At 45.5% G+C, this 18,556-nt stretch overlaps 1 protein-coding gene across 1 annotated transcript; it reads left to right on the top strand.

The window, feature by feature from the left end:
• The first annotated feature begins 2,499 nt into the window (after positions 1 to 2,499).
• Myoc (myocilin) lies at positions 2,500 to 16,522 on the top strand. Its single transcript, XM_004853441.3, has 3 exons — positions 2,500 to 3,164; positions 13,532 to 13,654; positions 15,240 to 16,522. Exons 1-3 carry the CDS (start codon positions 2,603 to 2,605, stop codon positions 16,022 to 16,024), a joined length of 1,470 nt encoding a protein of 489 aa, XP_004853498.1. The 5' UTR covers positions 2,500 to 2,602; the 3' UTR covers positions 16,025 to 16,522.
• Positions 16,523 to 18,556: the final 2,034 nt, after the last annotated feature.

The raw sequence follows: 18,556 nt of genomic DNA, 5'->3' as shown, positions 1-18,556 counted from the left end.
GTTGAGACTTACCAGTGACAGCTTTCGCCTGGCCTTCAAAACTGGGCCAGAGAGCCAGTTCCAGGATGCTGAGGCAGGAGGATCACAAGTTCAAGGATACCCTGGGCTACATAGTGGGTTCCAGGCCAGCCTAGGCTACATAGTGTCACCTTCTCTCTACACTAAACTGAACTAAAACTAAACAAGGGGTTGGAGCAAATGAAAACGCCAAGATTGTTCAACTTCTCACCTCTGATGCAGCTCCACGGCAACTGGGCTGCCCCAGACTGACCTACAGTTTAGAGCAGATGAAGAGGGACAGAGTCTGAGTGAGAAAGACAAAGATTCATTAAAGGGCAGCAGAAACTGAGTGGAAAGGGCTTATAGATCATGTGATCCTAGAAGACACGAAGCAGGCTGCATTGTGGAAAGAAAATTGAAGAGGCAAAGCAATTCTGAGCAAGTCACAAACTATAAACTTGAGACAGGAACATTAATTACAGTTCTCTTTATTAGATCTTTTCTTCCATGGAGTGGCAGCACAGAAATTATCTCAGTCCTTTTAATAGCAAAAAAAAAAAAAAAAAAAAAATTCTGAAGAGTAAAACCAGGCAGATTCAAACCTAGTTCTTGCTGAGTAGATGACTATTTGGAAAAATCACCTTGGTGATGTTTACTGTCTGACTCAGGAACTGAGAACAGTATCATTCATCAGTGTAAACAGACGAAGATTTATAAATCAAGTTCAGGCTTCACTTTAGAGCCACTTGAATAAAAACAGAATCCTTAGCACAAACTGTATTTATTCAGTCTTAAACTAAATCTGCCAGGGTACAAATGAAGTATGTACTACACAAATATTGAATTTCTTTTTTTTTTTTTTTTGTTACTGGGAATCGAACTTGGGTCCTTGCGCTTGCAAGGCAGGCGGCGGAACCACTGAGCTAAATCCCCGGCCCCACTACAGAAATATTGAAGATGTTACTGGTATTTGACAAAATACGATTGTTCAAATCCAACCATTACCTTATGGTTCCTATAAAGCTGCCACGTGCATATTGATTTGCATGCACTTATTACAATTCTTGGTATATTTGGTGGTTTTTTTCTATTTGTTTTGTTGTTTTGAAGGGTTCTCTTACTGTGTGTGTTTTCTTTTCTTTTTTTTTTTTTTTGGTGCCGGGGATCAAACTCGGGTCCTTGCACTTGTGCAGCAGGCGACAAAACCACTGAGCTAAATCCCCGGCCCAGTGTGTGTGTTTTCCTGTGAGATGGGGTTTTGCTATGTTACTCAAGCTGGCCTTGAACTCCTGGACTAAAGCAATCCTCCTGCCTTAGCCTTCTGAGAAGCTGTCACTAAAAGTATGGACCACTACATCCCAGCTCCCTCTGTTTCTATTAATGTAAAGCAGGGTTCATTAACTTACAGCCCAGAAAGCCCATGAATTAGAAGGGAAAATAAGTAAGATCTTTATTTTCACCATCTTCTAACTAAACTTAACATTTCACTCCCTTATGAATGTGACATAAGCTCAAAATTAATGATACTCGTAATTTTGTCTCTACCATGAGAAATCAGACATTTTATATCACATTAAAGTTATTGCTGATACCATGAAATACTGTTTACACTCAAAACTTTTTTTTAAAATCTTTTCAAAACTTCTTTGAAAGTGGGCCTTCTACTAGATCTTGTTTTAATGTGTTAATAAAGAAGCACATATATATTCCAATTTTTTAAATTTTGATAATCATAACTTAAACATCATGTGTTTCCTTTGTAATCCTATGCATTTTATACATTTAAAAATATCTTTCTGAGAAGGGTTCCGCAGGTTTTACCAGTGAGGTTTATGGTGAAGTGTGCACAGATGCACACACACACACACACACACACACACACAAACAGAGTAAAAACTGTTCAGGAGGCCAGAGTTGCCATTGGTTGGTACTGAGATGCAAGATATAGTTGGGAAGTTTTCCTAAAAATACATCCACATTTGTTTTAAAGCTAGGAGGAAAGGAGACTGTTGGCTTTCCACAGCTTCTACGGGAACGCCTGAAGCCTAGGAAGGTGCTGTACTTACCTCCTGGCTGGCCGGTAGCTATCTCTGTCCCTGCTACAGGGACAGGACTATGTCTTGGGCCCTGCTCTGTCCCTGGCTGCTGGTCCACTTCCTAGCACAAAGAAGTCTGCAGAGTGAATGGAAATGTAAACTAGAAATCTTCTTGTTCAAATCAGCATACAAGTATTCCCATTGGATGAGGTGAGTATATGTGTGTGTGCCCAAAAAAGTAGAAATATAAGGTGTATCACTGGGACGGGGGTACATACAGTGGGTATTCTTTTAAAAAGCAAGAAATTTCAAACAGACTTCTGGAAGATTATTTTCTGAGATTCTTCCTGGCAGTGTGAGAGCAATCCCCTGTGCTCAGCTCCACCCAGCCTCACGTGGCCACCTCTTTCTCCCCCATGTGGGGCTGGCTCCCCAGCATATATAAACCTTGGTAGGGCTCAGGCACAAGCCAGCAGGCCCACCCGTCCAGACACCTCTCAGTGCAGCCTCCCCCAGCCTCTGCACTGAGGCTCTTCTGTGCACATCACTCCAGCTGCAGGCCCAAGATGCCAGCTGTCCAGCTGCTGCTGCTGGCCTGCCTGGTGTGGGGAGCAGGGGCCAGGGCAGCCCAGCTCCGCAAGGCCAATGATCGGAGCGGCTGGTGCCAGTACACCTTCACTGTGGCCAGTCCCAATGAATCCAGCTGCCCTGAGCAGGGCCAGACCATGTTAGCCATCCAGGACCTACAGAGAGACAGCAGCACCCATCGTGCAGAGCTGGACTCCACCAAAGCCCGGCTCAGCTCCCTGGAGAGCCTCCTCCACCGGCTGAACTTGGACCAGGCTTCGGAGACCCAGGAGACCCAGGAGGGGCTGCAGAGGGAGCTGGGTACCCTGAGGAGGGACCGGGACCGGCTGGAGACCGAAGCCAGGGAGCTGGAGGTGGCCTATAGCAACCTCCTTCAGGACAAATCAGCACTGGAGGAAGAGAAGAGGCGACTGGGGCAGGAGGTTGAGGAGCTGGCCAGGAGGCTGGAAAGCAGCAGCCAGGAGGTGGCGAGGCTTCGAAGGGGCCTCTGTCTCCAGGCCCGGGTCCCGGCTCAGGACAAGCTGCCGGGCTCCAGGGAAGGTAAGAATGCAGGGGTGGGTGACCCAGTTCCTGGGGACCTGGGATAGGTGCCCTGCTTTCCCTTCCTGCCTTCTCCTTTCTCCCAGAAGCCACCTGTCTAGCACAAGCCAGCTGAGTTGAGGAGGGCCAAGCAAACACTTTTACCTGTTTCTAGTAAAGTAGCTCCAAAAGCCAGCGTAGGTGAATGATTCTAACTTCTTGTGCCTATCCATGGCCAAGGTCCCGTGGTCCCTAGCAAAACTGCAGAGGACCAGGTGCAGTGCACCTAGTATACGGTCAGTAGGAAGTGGTCAACTGCCCTTTCTGGAAAACTGTCAATTTTTGAAACTTTATTTCTACCTTTTGGTACTAAAATGCCCTCTATTTATGAGAAGATGATAGATCTATGAAAGGATAATAAGTAATGATTTTTTGTGTTCTTAATATCCTTCTTTGACAAAGTTGAGAGGTAGCAACTCTGTTAGTTCTCTCTATGTGTTGTTTTGGAAGTTTTCTTTCACCTTGTTCAATATGAGAACCTTTACTTTTAAGTCCCGAGGCAACTTTAACTGGATGCTTTTCTGCTTGTCCTGGCCCTCACTCACTTGGCAAAACGGCTCGTGAGTGTGGGGCAGGGGAAGAGCACTCCTGCTCATCAGCTGGGACACAGTATTTGTGCCACTTTTTGTGAAAGCTGTGCTCTCAGATACTCACTGTTTAGCAAGTTTTCTGATCTTGAGGAAACAAGTGTGTCCAGGTGGTACAATTAGTCTAAACCCTTCAACATCGTGAGAGAGAGAAAAGGAATGAAGGAGATTAGAGATTAATTGGGTAAAGGAAACTAAGAGATACGGTAATGAAATGAAACGTACAGTCCTTAATTCCATCCTGCACGGTGAGGAGAAACTACAAGGGACTAGGTGGGGTAATTGAGGAAATCTGAGCACAGACTATTTATCAGATTGTGTTGTTGTCTGAATGTTCCACTTCTTGGGTGAAATAATGGGATGACAGCTATGAAGGAGGATATCCTCTTTCTAAGAAGATTCGTGCTCAAGTCCTTGAGGTGTTACGGTGTTTACACCTTGCTTTAAAACGGCTCAGTAAAGAGGAACCTGAGAGAAGGAGAAAAAAGGCAACATAGAGGTCACAAACTATTAACAATGGTGAACCTCAGTGAATGGTGCACGGGCTGTTATCTTAGCAGTCTTTCACCATTTTTTTTTTTTTTTTTTTTTTTTGGTATCGGGGATCAAACTCGGGACCTTGCGCTTGCAAGGCAAGCACCTGAACCACTGAGCTAAATCCCCGGCCTAGTAGTCTTTCACCTTTTACACATTTTTGAAAATCACTAAAACAACATGATGCAAAAATATTTTTTTTTCTTGGTGCCAGGGATTGAACTCAGGACCTTGTGCTTGGGAGGCAGGTGCAGCGGCTCCACTGAGCTTAATCCCCGACCCCAATTCTGAGTTTTACAGCTAAGGACAGTGACCTCCTAAGATGCTGAGGAGCCCCAGGTTACACAGCCAGTCAGTTCAGGGACTTGAACTTGAGTACGTGAGGACAAACGAAGAGTTACTGCTACTGTTAATATTTTGAAGCATCATTTCAGACTGTTGCCTGAATGAAATGACACACTCAACAAAAACTCTGCATGTGTGGATATGTGGAGAGTGTGTGTATATGAAAATAGAGGCAATTTCTAAAAATCATCTTGTGGGCATTCATTAGATGTGTTCTCTAAGTTTGTATTTCTTCGTGTCCTTTCCAGCTGCTCTACTTCTGAAATAAGGCAATATCCCATCTAAATGAACTCCAAACTTGGAAGTTCTTTTCTAGTAGTGGATCATCTTCAAGCAGGAAATTACATTAGTATGAGAATGTAGAACTGGAAAAGGAGCTATCAAGGGTTCCGTACCGCCAGCTCCGTTTTGCAGATGCCAAAAGCGAAGCCCAGAGAGGTTACATAAGTCATCTGCAGCCACCTGGCCACTTAGTGACAGCCATAGAACTAGAATCCTGCCCTCTCTCCCTAAGGACCAGTGACCTTCAGGGCCCCTAGCTGAACTCTAGTTCATACACCCTAAAAAGATAGAAAAGTACAGAAATGCTTAGAACAAAAGATCTGTTTCAACGTCCTAGATTTGCGGACAAGAAATATTTTGAGGGGCCGGGATTTAAGTGTGGGCACAAGTGCTGGGTCCTGAAGTGCTGAGGTTGGGAGGAGAAAGGCTTCGATAAAGAAAAGGCTGAAAAGGTGGGATTGGCCTTACCCCACCCATTGTTCAAGTTGTCACCACCTCCTTCTTTGTTATGTAATTGTTACTCTTAAAAATCTCCTTAGAACTATAGAAATCACTTGTTTATAGATACAAACATACATGCATACCTACAGACACGACAGGAAACATTTCACTACACACACACACACAGACAAATGGAAGCCCAAAGTAGGAGAAAAACTCAATTTAGCCTCAAGATAAATAGCAGCTGGTTATTACTATCACAAGAAACATCCCACATCTTCCCTTTGCTCATCCTCTCCTCTACGCAGGTCCCCCAGAAAACCGAGCCTGGGGTGAGAGCTTGTGTGAGGTGGTCTATATGGGCCACCATCCCTGGGAAGAAAAACAGGAGATGGGCGAGAGTTACTCAAGGAAGGAGTAAAAAAGGCGCTCTTCATAAATTGGTCACCACAGTGGGCAACAGAAGCTCAGTGCCACTATGCAGAGGGGTGGGGAGAGTGTGATGGAAGAGGGAGGCTTCATCCACAGGTGTGGTAAGGGCTATCCCATGGGGCACAGTGCTCATCCAGGTACATGGATGTGGCTGCCAGGCTGGTTCTTGAAGACTTCGCAGTCGGAGAAGTTGGGGCAGGTAGCAGGCAGCGTCTGTGAGAGGCAGAGTGCCCAGCACCATCCCGGAGAATACAGGCAGGATGGGGTGACCAGAGGTGACTAGTACAAGGGCTGCAGATTCCTCCCTTCCCCCAGAGGGTGTGCATGAGGAGCCCTCTGGGTTGTTCTACACATCAGCACAGTACCTGGTGGAGTGGCCACTCAGGAAACGGATTACAGCCAGGAAGGGATTCTTTTGCTTGAGTTCCCTCACTTTAGAATGTCATTCCATGACCAAAATGTCAAAATATATATAATATTTCTACAACATACACTGATTCTGTGGATAGTACTTGTTGGAACAGCACCAGGGACAGTAGTCTATTAGCCAATCTTCACTTTCTTAAATCATTTGTGACAATTTGTAAACCTGGTGACACTCTTCTTCCTCTTCAGTCTCTTCATTTAAATAAAAATGAACTTTTCAAGTCATGATAGAAAATACTTATAAAAATCATTAAAGTGCCATTTGCATATGGATGCAATTAAGTTAATAAATTCCATTTCTAGGTCAAGCTCTCTAGAACTAGAATGTGAGTCTAGCAGAGGTGAGGGCAGAGCATGTGGAAAACTTCCAAAATTGTTTAACAGGCATCAAAAGACTGAATTTTAATAAAAAATAAAGCCAGGCATAGTAACCTAGGCCTGTGATCCCAGCTATTCAGGAGGCTGAGACAGGAGAATGACAAGTTTGATGCAACCCTGAGCAACTTAGTGAGACCCTTCTAAAAAGAAAAATAAGAGCTCCTAGGGGTATAACTCAGCACTTCCTGGGTTTAATCCCCAATAATCTGTCCAAAAAAAGTCCTAAAATCTTTTTCTTTCTTTCTTTCTTTTTTTTTTTTTTGGTACCGGGGATTGAACTCGGGTCTTTGCACTTGCGTAGCAGGTGGCAAAACCACTGAGCTAAATCCCTGGCCCAAAAGTCCTAAAATCTTTAACTATCTGGTACCTAGTTAATATTTTCATAATCCCTTTTTGTTTTCCCTCCACATTTAGAATGAAATGTTAGGTTTGGGAACATTCCAGAGGATTTTGAGTTTTGGTATATCTTTGTGGTCTGATAACATTTATCCAACTCAAAATAATAGGACTCAGAGAGGTTGACCCATTTGCCCAAAGTCGCACATCCCAGACACAGCGGGACTGAACTAGGGAGCTACACCTTCTGGCTCAGTCCAGGCCCCTTCACACAAATGCATCCCTGGTTTTGGTCATGCCAGATGGCTCTACGCTGGGAGTCTGAATGTTGCCAAATGCTCCTGGCTGACTGGACCAAGAAGAAGCCAGTAGGCTCCTAGTCCAGCTCCCCATCTGCCAGCTGGAAGCAGCCCTTGCAGTCATTCAGGAAACCTTTCCCTGACATGATGTTTTACTGTGGTTCTTATTTACTCCAAGGAACACATGTGGGGTGTGGTCCCCACAAAGAGCAAGGAAAGAGGAAGGGAGAGCTGAAGGGCTGCTACTCGGAGTCTTAGGTGCCATGGTGTCATCAGGACAGGAACTCAGCCCTGGACAGTCGTCTTCTCTTCTCTGGCAGTGGGGATGGAAGAGCTGATGGGATGACTGGACTCTGGGTGCCGAGCTAGGAACTGTGTTTATTGGGCAGCTCGCTGGATGTGAGCTCAGCGATGGGAGCGGCTCGCTCCCTGGAGTAAAGAGCAGCTGCCCAGCCTCCAGAAGCAGACTAGGCCCAGTGAAGAGGGGGAACCACACACACAGTAGGTCAAGCCAGGGAAGTTTTGTATAACGACTTATCAACTCTGATGAAAGAAACTTTAAGATATAAGTAAATTTCAGATGGCCCCTTTGGGCTACAGCAGGTGTTTATGGATGGGGACTTGGCGGGGCCAGATCTCACTGGGGAAGACAGGGTTCAGTTGGCCAGAGAGCAGAGATGGGGGCTGGTCTGCAGGTAGAACAGGACCCCTCCCAGTGCAGGTGGGGAGGTGACCCTCAGCCTGGGGCTCGGGCACAGTGGAAATGAGTGAGCAGAAGGGCAAGGAATCTGGTTCCCTTGTTGAAGGGTTCTGGCAGGTTTGTGGCCAGGATGAGGTCGCCAGGCCACAGGAAACACATTCTGGGTCAGTGGCTGTTCAGAGCTCTATTGGACGTCCTCACACGCACACACAGATCACCGGACCAGGCCAGGAAAACTGAGACTTTCCTTCTCCCGTGGTGTCCCTCCAGGCCTCCCTGCTGAGATAGTTCCACAATGGGCTCACTTTAAAGGAAACATAGGCCTTGTTTTTCAGAGGGCTTATGTGGAAGTGATCAGCTCTGAGAGGCAGTGAAGATGCTTGTAATGGACATAGCTTCCCACCACAGGGTAGAAGGGTGCACACCTGCCATGGACTTGGAAAACACGGGTTCAAGTTCCAGCCCCACCACTTGCTGTGTGTTTTTGTTTGGATCCAAAGTGTCCCCCAAAAGGCCTATGTGTTCAGAGGTGGGGCTTTTGGAAGGTGCTTAGATCATGGGGGCTATAACTTCAGCAATAAATTAATCCATTGATGGGTTCGTAATTAGATGGTATCATTGGGAGGTGATGGAAACTCAGAAGCTGGGGCTAAGTGAGGAGAGTAGGCCATGGGGACTGTGCCTTATCTCCAGCCTCTACCTCTCCCTCTCCCTCTCCCCTTCCTGGCTGCCCTGAAGTGAGCAGCTTTGTCCCATCATCATGTTCCTCCACTCTGACATTCTGCCTCACCATAGACCCAGAAACAATGGAGCCAGCAACCATGAACTGAAGCCTCTGAAACCGTGAGTCAAAATAAACCTTTCCTCCTCTAACTTATTTTTCTCAGGTGGTTTGTCACAGCAACAAAAAGCTGACACAATGTGTGACCTTGGGTATGTCACTTAGGTCCTCTGAGCCCTGCTATCCTTTGAACATGAGGATATTAGGGTTCAATTGCAGAACTGCTATGTGAAATAGAGGTAACGAAGAGCCAGCACCAAACACAGCACCAGGCTCACAGTAACACTTAGTAAGTGGTGGCAATAGCTGAACTTCATTAGGTACAGTTGGCAGTCCTGCAGCCTTACTCTGTTTCTCTGAAACTTTGAAGGCACTAGATCACATAATTTGTATAAAAATTCTTTTATGGGCTGGGGATTTCGCTCAGTGGGTCCGCCGCCTGCCTTGCAGGTGCAAGGTCCCAAGTTCAATCCCTGGTACCAAAAATATAAATAAGTAAAAAAATAAAAATAAAAATTCTTTTAAGTATGAAAGGAACTATCCATATCTGTGGATCATCTCTTTTCACACACACACACACACACACACACACACACACTCCTGTTTTTCAGTATTTTAGTGCTAGTGTTTTAGCTATTTTTAAGGAAGTCATCTGAGTAAATACTTAGCTTTTCAATTATTTATTTATTCCTAGTTCCTTCATTCCCTCTGTGACTAAAGAAGCCATTTCTTTTTTTTTTCTTTTGTACCGGGGATTGAACCCAGGACCTTGAGCTTTCGAGGCAGGAGCTGGAAACACTGAGCTAAATCCCCAGCCCAAGTGGGCATTTCTTAATTTTCTTTTCATCACGTACCCCTACTTTTCTTAATGTACATATTTTTTCTCAGTAAGTCACCAAGTAAAAATCATCCTAGCTATAATCATAGATTATGATAGTTTGTTCAGGTGCACAGAGGAAGAAGCTGTGAGGTATGGGGAGGGGTGGCTTGCAGTGTCCCCCACGTGGCCACTGAGGCCCATAGCTGAAGGCAGGGAGGTGGGGAGGGTGGGTTTCAGGCTTCTGGACAGCATCACTGCAGTACTTCTCCCACTGCACGTGGCCTGAACCCCGCTTCCAGATTCTGAGAGGCAGTGGGAACAATGAAAGAAAGAACATTGAGTTGTCCTCTACACAGTCTGCAATGGTCCAAGAAAAGGGACAAATGAAAGGAAAATGACTAAACCCAAAGAACCTGTTCAATGACCTAATTTTGAGGAATGGCCGAGACGAGAGTTTGCCACACTGTGTGAAGCTCTGCTGGATGCAGGAGATGTGCAGCAAAGGCAGCTCCTGCTGCATCTCAGAGAAGGCCTGCCACTGGGAGAGGCAAGGTCCCGGAGCATGGCTACAAGTGGGTCTGTCAGCCTTTGTACGGAAAGGGGGTATTCACTCTGACAGCCCCCAGTAGCACAGGACAGGGCATTCCAGTCATCCTGGTCCTCTCCCATGCTGCCCAGTGGGAAGCACCAACTCCCTGCCATAGATGTGTGTTCACCTAGGTCTCAGGCTGGCCCAGGGCACCTCCACTGGAGTAGTGGGATGGTCTCTGCCCTTTGTACCTTCAAGGCTAAGGCAATCTTCTTCAGAATGAAGAACAGGAATTTCCTCAAACCCACAGACACTCAAATAGGGAGAAGGAGAGTGAGGAAACCAGTGAACTTTCCAGGACTCTCCAGGAGCCCTTGAAATGGTCCAAAAGACCCTGATTCTCAAAGCAGCCTGGAACCCATGTTACTCCTCAGCCAAAAGGACTCTGCTGGTTTGAGAGTTCCTCATAGGGGTGGATGGATGGATGAGCAGCTCTGTGGATGCAAGGCTAGAGAGGTTAAGACCTGCTGTGTCCTTGGTCTCCTACAGGTTGGGACATATACCAAGGATGTTAGTTGGCTGTCCATCTTGGCTCCTGATTCTTCACTTATATGGATCTGCTAGACTGAGGGATACCCCAGGGGAGGGAGGATCCCCTCCAGAGGCTCTGTGAAAGCTGCATAAAGACAAGGGTAGAAAGAAGAGGGCTGCAGCTGGGATCAGACAGTGCAGCTGATGAGACAGCCCCCACAGGACTTCAGGGCTGTTTGGCCATCACCAAATGCCACCCGAGCCCCACAGCCCAGTTTCAGCCTAAGAGCTGCTTAGCTGAATACTTTCTTCAGCTGCTTCCGAGAAGAATATTTTTCCTCATTCTGTGATTCATTGAAGCTAAACACCAGCAACTCCAAGAAGGTATTCCAGAGATGGGAAAATTCGGAGGAACCTGTGCCTTAAGATTCCTGTGACTCCTGGTACAGGCAGAGTTACACTGTAACCCTCTGGACATGAAATGCAAATTTCGGAGAGTTAAGCAAACACACAAAGAAAGGCCAAAAATGTCTTCCTGTCCTTCCTGCCTCTGAGTGACAGCTCAGGATGAGTGAGGCATTGACTTCACCCTGTAGTCTTGGACAGCTAAAAATCCCCAGCTAGGCGCCAAGTTGCTCAAGAGGCCGAGAACTGAGGGGAAGTTACAGACATTTTCCGTATAACCCTTTCCTTGACACATGCATAGCCTGCCCCATTTGAGGATCTCCCTTGAATGATAAATTGTTGACCCTATATGGACATCATAATCACTGAGCCCACACTTTACAACTGGGTTCGCTCTTGGTGTTGTACGTTCTGTTGATTTGGACAATGACAAGATTCTACCATCATAATGTCACACAGAGTCATTGCGTTGCCCTATAAATCCTCTGTGTGCATACATTTCCCTGGTGACCACTGATCTTTTTATTTTCTCCATAGTTTTGCCTCAAACCGTGTGTTCAAGGCTGGGAAGCCTTGAACCTAGGGCCTTCCACATGCCAGGCTACCACTTTGCTGCTGAGCTACAGTCCCATCCCTCGAACTATCTTTTCAATGGCGACTGCCTCCTGATCTGTGGGCCTCATTATACCTGAATAGTAATCAAATCTATACTTAAAAGACAATCTTGTTCCTTGTTGGCTATCAGTTCATCCTTATATTTAAGAACTGCTGTAAGATCAGAATAAATAGAGCTGTCATAAAGAATGAGAAACTAGAAACAAAATAGCTAACTGGATGCACATGGAGGCCATACTCTTCAGTGAAATAAATACGACACACATGTGTAAATACCAAATAGCTTCTCTGGTATGAGAAACTGAAAGTGTAAATAAGGTTCAAAATGTATAATTGATAATGTGAAATAGGAAGAAAAGGTCTAAAGGAGTAGGGGAAGTGGGAGGGGTAGGGGAAAGGAAAGAAGGGAAAAGAAAAAAAATGAGAAAAGGAAAAATGGAAACAAAGTCTTTGTAAATAGGGAAGGGTGGAGGGGGCGAAGGGAGGGCAGGGGAATGGGGAAAAAATAAGAACCAAGATACACCATGTAAAGGTACAAGATCCCAAATGATGAATGTAACTGTATTGTATACCTAAAATGTAGCAGTAAACTCAATGGGAAAAAGAAAAAGAGGGCCAGGGATTTAGCTCAGTGGTTTCGCCGCCTGCTGCACAACTGCAAGGACCCGAGTCTGATCCCCGGTACAAAAAAAAAAAAAAAAAAGAATAAATAGGGCTGTGGGGCACAGTGGGACACAGTGGGACAACTTCGTGTCTAACCAGTATCCCGCACACATCTTTCCTTTTCCACTACTCAAACTTTCCCCAAATTCCCATGGGAACCCTGTCCACACTCTCTCTTCCTTGTGCAAAATGGGCCTCAGAAATGAATCTGACAGAACATTCCCCTGTTAATGCAAAACTTAATATATTACTATCAATTTTCATTGCATATTTTAAAATACCTAGGAGGGATTTTGAATGTTCCCAACAAAAAGAAATAATAAATGGCTAAGGTGATCTATACACCAATGACCCGGAGCTGATGTGATTTTTGTTTTGTTTTTGTTCTTTTGGCTTTTTGTGACAGGGTCCCATTCGTAGTCCAGGTTGATCTCAAACTTATGATCCACCTACCTCAGTCTCCCAAATGCTGAGATTACAGGAATGTGGCACCCTGCCTGGTCTACCCTGAATTGCTTATTACACACTGTTTATGTGTACTGAAAGTCACACTGTATCCCATCACTATATACAGCTGTTATGTGTCAATTGAAGAATAGAATATATGTTAAAATAAAACAAAAAAGCTTAATATGTTACTTCTTATAAGATATTTGCCTATGACAAGGAAAAACCCTTAAGTCAAACAGCACATTTTTAGTTGGTGAAATTCAGACATCTAAGAAGATGCTAAGGACCCTCTTAATATCCCTGAAATCACACCTCACCTACTCATAAATCAGCCCTTCTAGTGGAAATTATTTTAATTGTGTCAAATCTTTTTTTTTTTGGAGGGGGGGGTACCAGGGATCGAACTCGGGACCTTGCACTTGTGAGGCAGGAGGCAGAACCACTGTGTAAAATCTTATTTTATTTTGAATATTCAACTCTGTGCTAGACACATTGATATTCAGTTTATTATTTGTGAGATTTTATAGTATGGAATTTTTCAAGCAGTCACAAAAATAGAAAAGAATGAACCCCAAAGTAGCCTGCACCCCAGCTCCAGTAGTTCTCAACACAGTTCAATCACGCTGGTATCTCCCCTTGCCCGACACCGCACTCCACTCCCAACCATTATCTTAGAGGAAATCTCAGGAATCACGTTTTTGGGAGCCTATTTAAACGCTACCCTCCACAGGGCCATTTCTTCTCACACTACAATTTTCTCTCTTTTTAATACAGTTTCTCAATGGAATTTGGACAGTTTGGCCTTTCAGGAACTGAAGTCAGAGTTAACGGAAGTTCCTGCTTCGAGAATCTTGGAGAGTCCCTCTGGCCGTCCCAGGACTGAAGAGGGAGACGATGGTAGGAAGTTAGATTTCTTTCCTTTTGAGCCCTCATGGTCTTTGTCTGGTACGCTTAGTTCTGCGCTGGGGTTGGGATAGCTTAAATGGCCACCCAGGCCACCCACGGCCGTAACTTCGCTTCACTGGGAGCCAAGGTAGGGGAAGAGTGAGGAAGAGAACCCCTGTCTGCATTTTTGTCAGGGTGGGTGCAGGAAGTCAGCCTTTCTCTAGAAAAGCCCTGTATCCCGTCACCCACACCTGGAAGGCTGGGCTGGGCTACACCAGGGGAAGAGGAGAGATGTGTTTCTTTACCCGCTTGACTGTTACATTGACCCAGTGGCAGCTGAGAAATCAGTGTTCACAAGTTCCTTCATGTCTTCACCTTAGGGCCAGGTATAGGCCACACCCCCTCTCAGCACAGGCTCTTCCTAACAATGCTTTCACTGAGCTTTGACCATCTAGGAATAATCTAATTTCCCCCCTCCAGTGTCTCTTCAAGGAAACCCGGGGTTTTCTTCTGGTGTGGTGGTGCACACCTGCCATCCAGCAGTGTGGGTGTGTGTAGGCATGTGGGCTGAGGCAAGTTCCAGCCCAGCATGGGCAATCTAGTGAGACCCTGTCTTAAACATAAAATAGGGCAGGGGATGAAGCTCAGTGCAAGGGCCTTGGGTTCAATCCCCAGTATTGAAAAAAAAAAGAAAACAAAACAAAGCTCTAGTTTTCAGAAACATCAGCTGTCCATGTTATTGACAGTTACTGCTAGCACTGATGGGCATGCATGGGATATGGGATGAAGGTTATGAAATATTTAAAATATGATTCTCTGAGACATGAACAGGAAACAGAGTCCAGCTTCTATGAGGAAATTGAAAGCACTGCTTAAAATACAGAGATTTGGTTGGATTTTGCTATATTCAAATTTTCAACCATCTCTTCACCATATTTAAAAAATTATATTCAGCTTTTATTGTATTAAAATGATGTGTAAACTGTGACCTAACACTTAGGGCTTTACAATTTTTTATACAAAGATTATTCTTATAATGAGCTGATTTTGTCTTTCTCTTTTAAATAACAAAATAAATAAGTCTTGAAAGTCAGGTAGCAGGGCCGGGGATTTAGCTCAATGGTTCCAGTGCCTGCCTCAAAAGTGCAAGGTCCAGAGTTCGATCCCCAGTACCAAAAAAAAAGAAAGTCAGATAGAGAGTAATCTAACTAGTGCCCATGAGTCCCTGCTGGGGTCAAGTAGAATATTACAAATTCAGAGGAACCTTCAGCCTTCGTCTTTACAACTAGTACTGAATTGAAGTTCAATTCCTATCACAGAACATTCTCTGTGTATTTCGATACTAAGCACTTCACATGTTTCATTACATCTAAAATTTACAGTAGCCCTACTACCCAAAACACTATTATCCCCTCTACAAATGAGAAAACCGAGGCTTAGAGACATAGATACCTTATTGAAAGTCATTCAGTCAGTGGATGATGAGATTTAAGCCCAGACAGGCTGTCCCTAGGGTCTTTCTCTGCCTGTTCTGCTCCTGCATTGTCACTATATTTGGAAAGATTTTGGATACATGTTGCTGTGTTTCGCTCATCAGGATGTGGACAACTAGTTTGGGTAGGAGAGCCTGTCACTCTGAAGACTGCTGAAACAATCACTGGCAAGTATGGAGTGTGGATGAGAGACCCCAAACCCAAGTACCCCTACACCCAGGAGACCACATGGAGAATTAACACGGTCGGCGTAGACATCCGCCAGGTTTTTGAATATGACCTCATCAGTGACTTCGTGCAGGGCTACCCTTCAAAGGTCCACGTGCTTCCCCGGCCGCTGGAAAGCACGGGTGCAGTGGTATATGCGGGGAGCCTCTATTTCCAGGGCGCTGGGTCCAGAACTGTGATCAGGTACGAGCTGAATACGGAGGCAGTGAAGAAGGAAAAGGAAATCCCTGGAGCCGGCTACCACGGACAGTTCCCGTATTCTTGGGGCGGCTACACAGACATTGACTTGGCTGTAGATGAGACTGGCCTCTGGATCATCTATAGCACCGAGGAGGCCAAAGGCGCCATCATCCTCTCCCAGCTGAACCCAGAGAATCTGGAACTTGAACGAACCTGGGAGACTAACATCCGTAAGCAGTCGGTCGCCAATGCCTTTGTCATCTGTGGGACCTTGTACACCATCAGCAGCTACTCCTCAGCCGATGCTACTGTCAACTTTGCTTATGACACAGGCACAGGGAGCAGCAAGAGCCTGACCATTCCGTTCAAGAACCACTACAAATACACCAGCACGATCGACTACAACCCCTTAGAGAGGAAGCTGTTTGCCTGGGACAACTTCAACATGGTCACCTATGACATCAAGCTCTCCAAGATGTGAGATATCTCCAGGCCTTAACAGCAAAGGTGAAAGATCATGCCATCTAGGACTCTGGAGGGGAACAGACTGAAGGGAGAGCAGCCAGCCAGGCCCACGAAGCTTCTCTCTGCTTTCCAGCCTTCATTAATCCAGGAGGCTGTGCATGGCCACCGTCTGACTACACAAGGACAGCAATGTGCAGGTCTAGGCAATTTCATGTTACAATAGATATTCTTTTCCTCTATCGGCTTTTAAAGGGCTGTTCAGCCAAAACAGTCCAAGTTTGCCAGCAATTTGGGGCAAGAGATATAAGGCATAATCATTTCTTTATTAATCATTGCTCTTGCAAGTTGCGTGGCCCAGAACCCTTGATCAAAAGCAGGAAAAGCTCTTGCAGCCAGGATTGAACATATGTGTGAGGTGTATTTGCTGTAATTGGCTGCTCATGATTCAGATAGAACTCAGTTGGGCATTATATAACCCTTTGCCCTGTAAAATAAAATTATCTTATCAACATTATCTTCCTTGAATTTTGTGGGAATCTTTACTTAAGAGCACAAATTCCAAAGATCAGATAATTTCTTTGGGTTGGGAGAGATGATTGTGATTGCAAGGTGTGTGTGTGTGTGTGTGTGTGTGTGTGTGTGTGTGAGAGGGAGAGAGAGAGAGAGAGAGAGAAAGACAGAGAGACAGAGACAGGCAGAGAGACAGAGAGGCTTGTGCTGGTTTTGAGGTTTTGCCCAGGATGACACCAGGCAAACCAGAGTGCCCACACTTCCCCAAATATCTCTTTAGGTCCTTGGCCCTTCCTGAAAAATCTTTTCATTTTTCCCTTACTTCACCCTGTTTCCCTTTGGTTCTTGTCTGTTGTCATGGATATTAATCTTATAAAAAACAACCTCAGATGAACAAACCTCATAGCATTATTTTAGCCAATTTTAAAAGGTGTGGTAAAATACAAAATTCTGGCATTTAATACCACAATTCAGTGGTATTAGATCCATTTCTATTGTGCACCCATCACTACCCTCTATCTCTGGAACTTTTTCTCACCTTATAAAACAAACTCCATTCCCATTAAACAATAACTTCTCTTTCTCCCTCCAGTCCCCATAGCATTACTTTTTAATAGCAAAACTCAGTTTCTCTCTTTGTAGAAGCTAATGTTAGATCACTTTACCTTGCCTACTCAGCTTGGACTCCATGCCACTGGGAGGCTGTCAGCCAATTCTGCTCCTCCCCCATTGTCCCTAGGGTGGCATCTATGCTTGAGATAAGAGCTGGGTGCTCTCTAGGACTCGGGAGGAACCCAGGCAGGGTTTCTTGCACCTGGCTCTCACCCTCAGTGTGGATCCCAGCATTAGCTACTGACATCCATGCCTCTGGAGCCAGTACCAGGTCTGGCGTCCTGCATCCTCTGATGTCCAGATTTTCTTTTTCTTTGCGCTGGGGATTGAACCCAGGGCATTTCACACTGAGCTGCACCTCCAATCCAGACCTTTATTCTTTATTTTGAGATAGGGTCTCACTAAGTTGCCCTGGTGAGACTTCAGCTTTTTTCTTTTTTTTGCCTTTTCGTATTTTTATTTTTATACATTTTTTTGTACTAAAAAGAAAAGCATAATTATCACAAATTACAAAGGACTAAAGCAGAACTAGAATAATGAATGAATCGCTTCAGCCTGGGAAGCAGATACTCTCAATAATATTAATGTTATAATACAAGCTCATTCAAGTATTTTACATTTTTTTTGTCCTCTTAAGTGTGATATCCTAGCACATGGTAGAGATAATGTACTACGAGTGTAAGGTGGCGCCTTCTCTGCAAAGCCAGACGACGAGTTTTCCCCTCCAGTGAGAAACGGGCTGTAAGTTCTGTCTTCTCTGCCTCTGCCATCAACACAGCTGAAGGAGGGAGGAGTGGGGTGGGGGAGAATCTAGGCCCCCTTCCCACAAGAGATACTTCGGGGTTCCCATTCAAGAGGGTGCCAGAGAACGCAGACCACTCTACCCAAGCTTTCAGCAAAACCTCACCCATCCTAACTACTCATCTTCTTGCTTCTCCTCCCCACTTCAGGGCCTTCTGAGCAGCTTACTTTCTCTTCTGTAAATCAATCATCAGGAAAGGGGGAAGCTACAGTTGAACGAAAGAGAAACATTGAACAACTTTGAGGATTGAGCCCCAGGGTTCCAGGCTAGGGCAGGGTTGGGAGGCTTTCTCTACTGGTAGTGCATCTGCTCTCAGGCGCAGCAGAGGGCAGGCAAGATCCCACCCTTAATGAGAGCTGAGCCAGCCCTTCTGTGTGACGCCCAAGGGTCGCGCTGGCTCGGGCCAGCCTTGGAAGAGTGGAGGCTGCCCAGGGGTTTGGGCAGGCTGCTGCTTTGTGAGACTTGAGCTTTTGATCCTCCTGCCTTATGTGTTGGTTTTTTCTAGCCTGTCCCCTTACCCCCTAAATAGTGACATTTCAGGAGTGGGCCTGCTCCGTAGGAATAGAGGTACCCTTTGCTATTCTGCTGCTGCCCCCTGCTGGTGCTGGGCCATTTCTCCAGTAG

Source organism: Heterocephalus glaber, unplaced genomic scaffold (assembly GCF_053883595.1).
Source record: "Heterocephalus glaber isolate CG9 unplaced genomic scaffold, H.glaber_assembly_v1.0 deba00001600, whole genome shotgun sequence".
Classification (NCBI taxonomy): domain Eukaryota; kingdom Metazoa; phylum Chordata; class Mammalia; order Rodentia; family Bathyergidae; genus Heterocephalus; species Heterocephalus glaber.
This window is presented reverse-complemented; position numbering and strand designations above follow the sequence as displayed.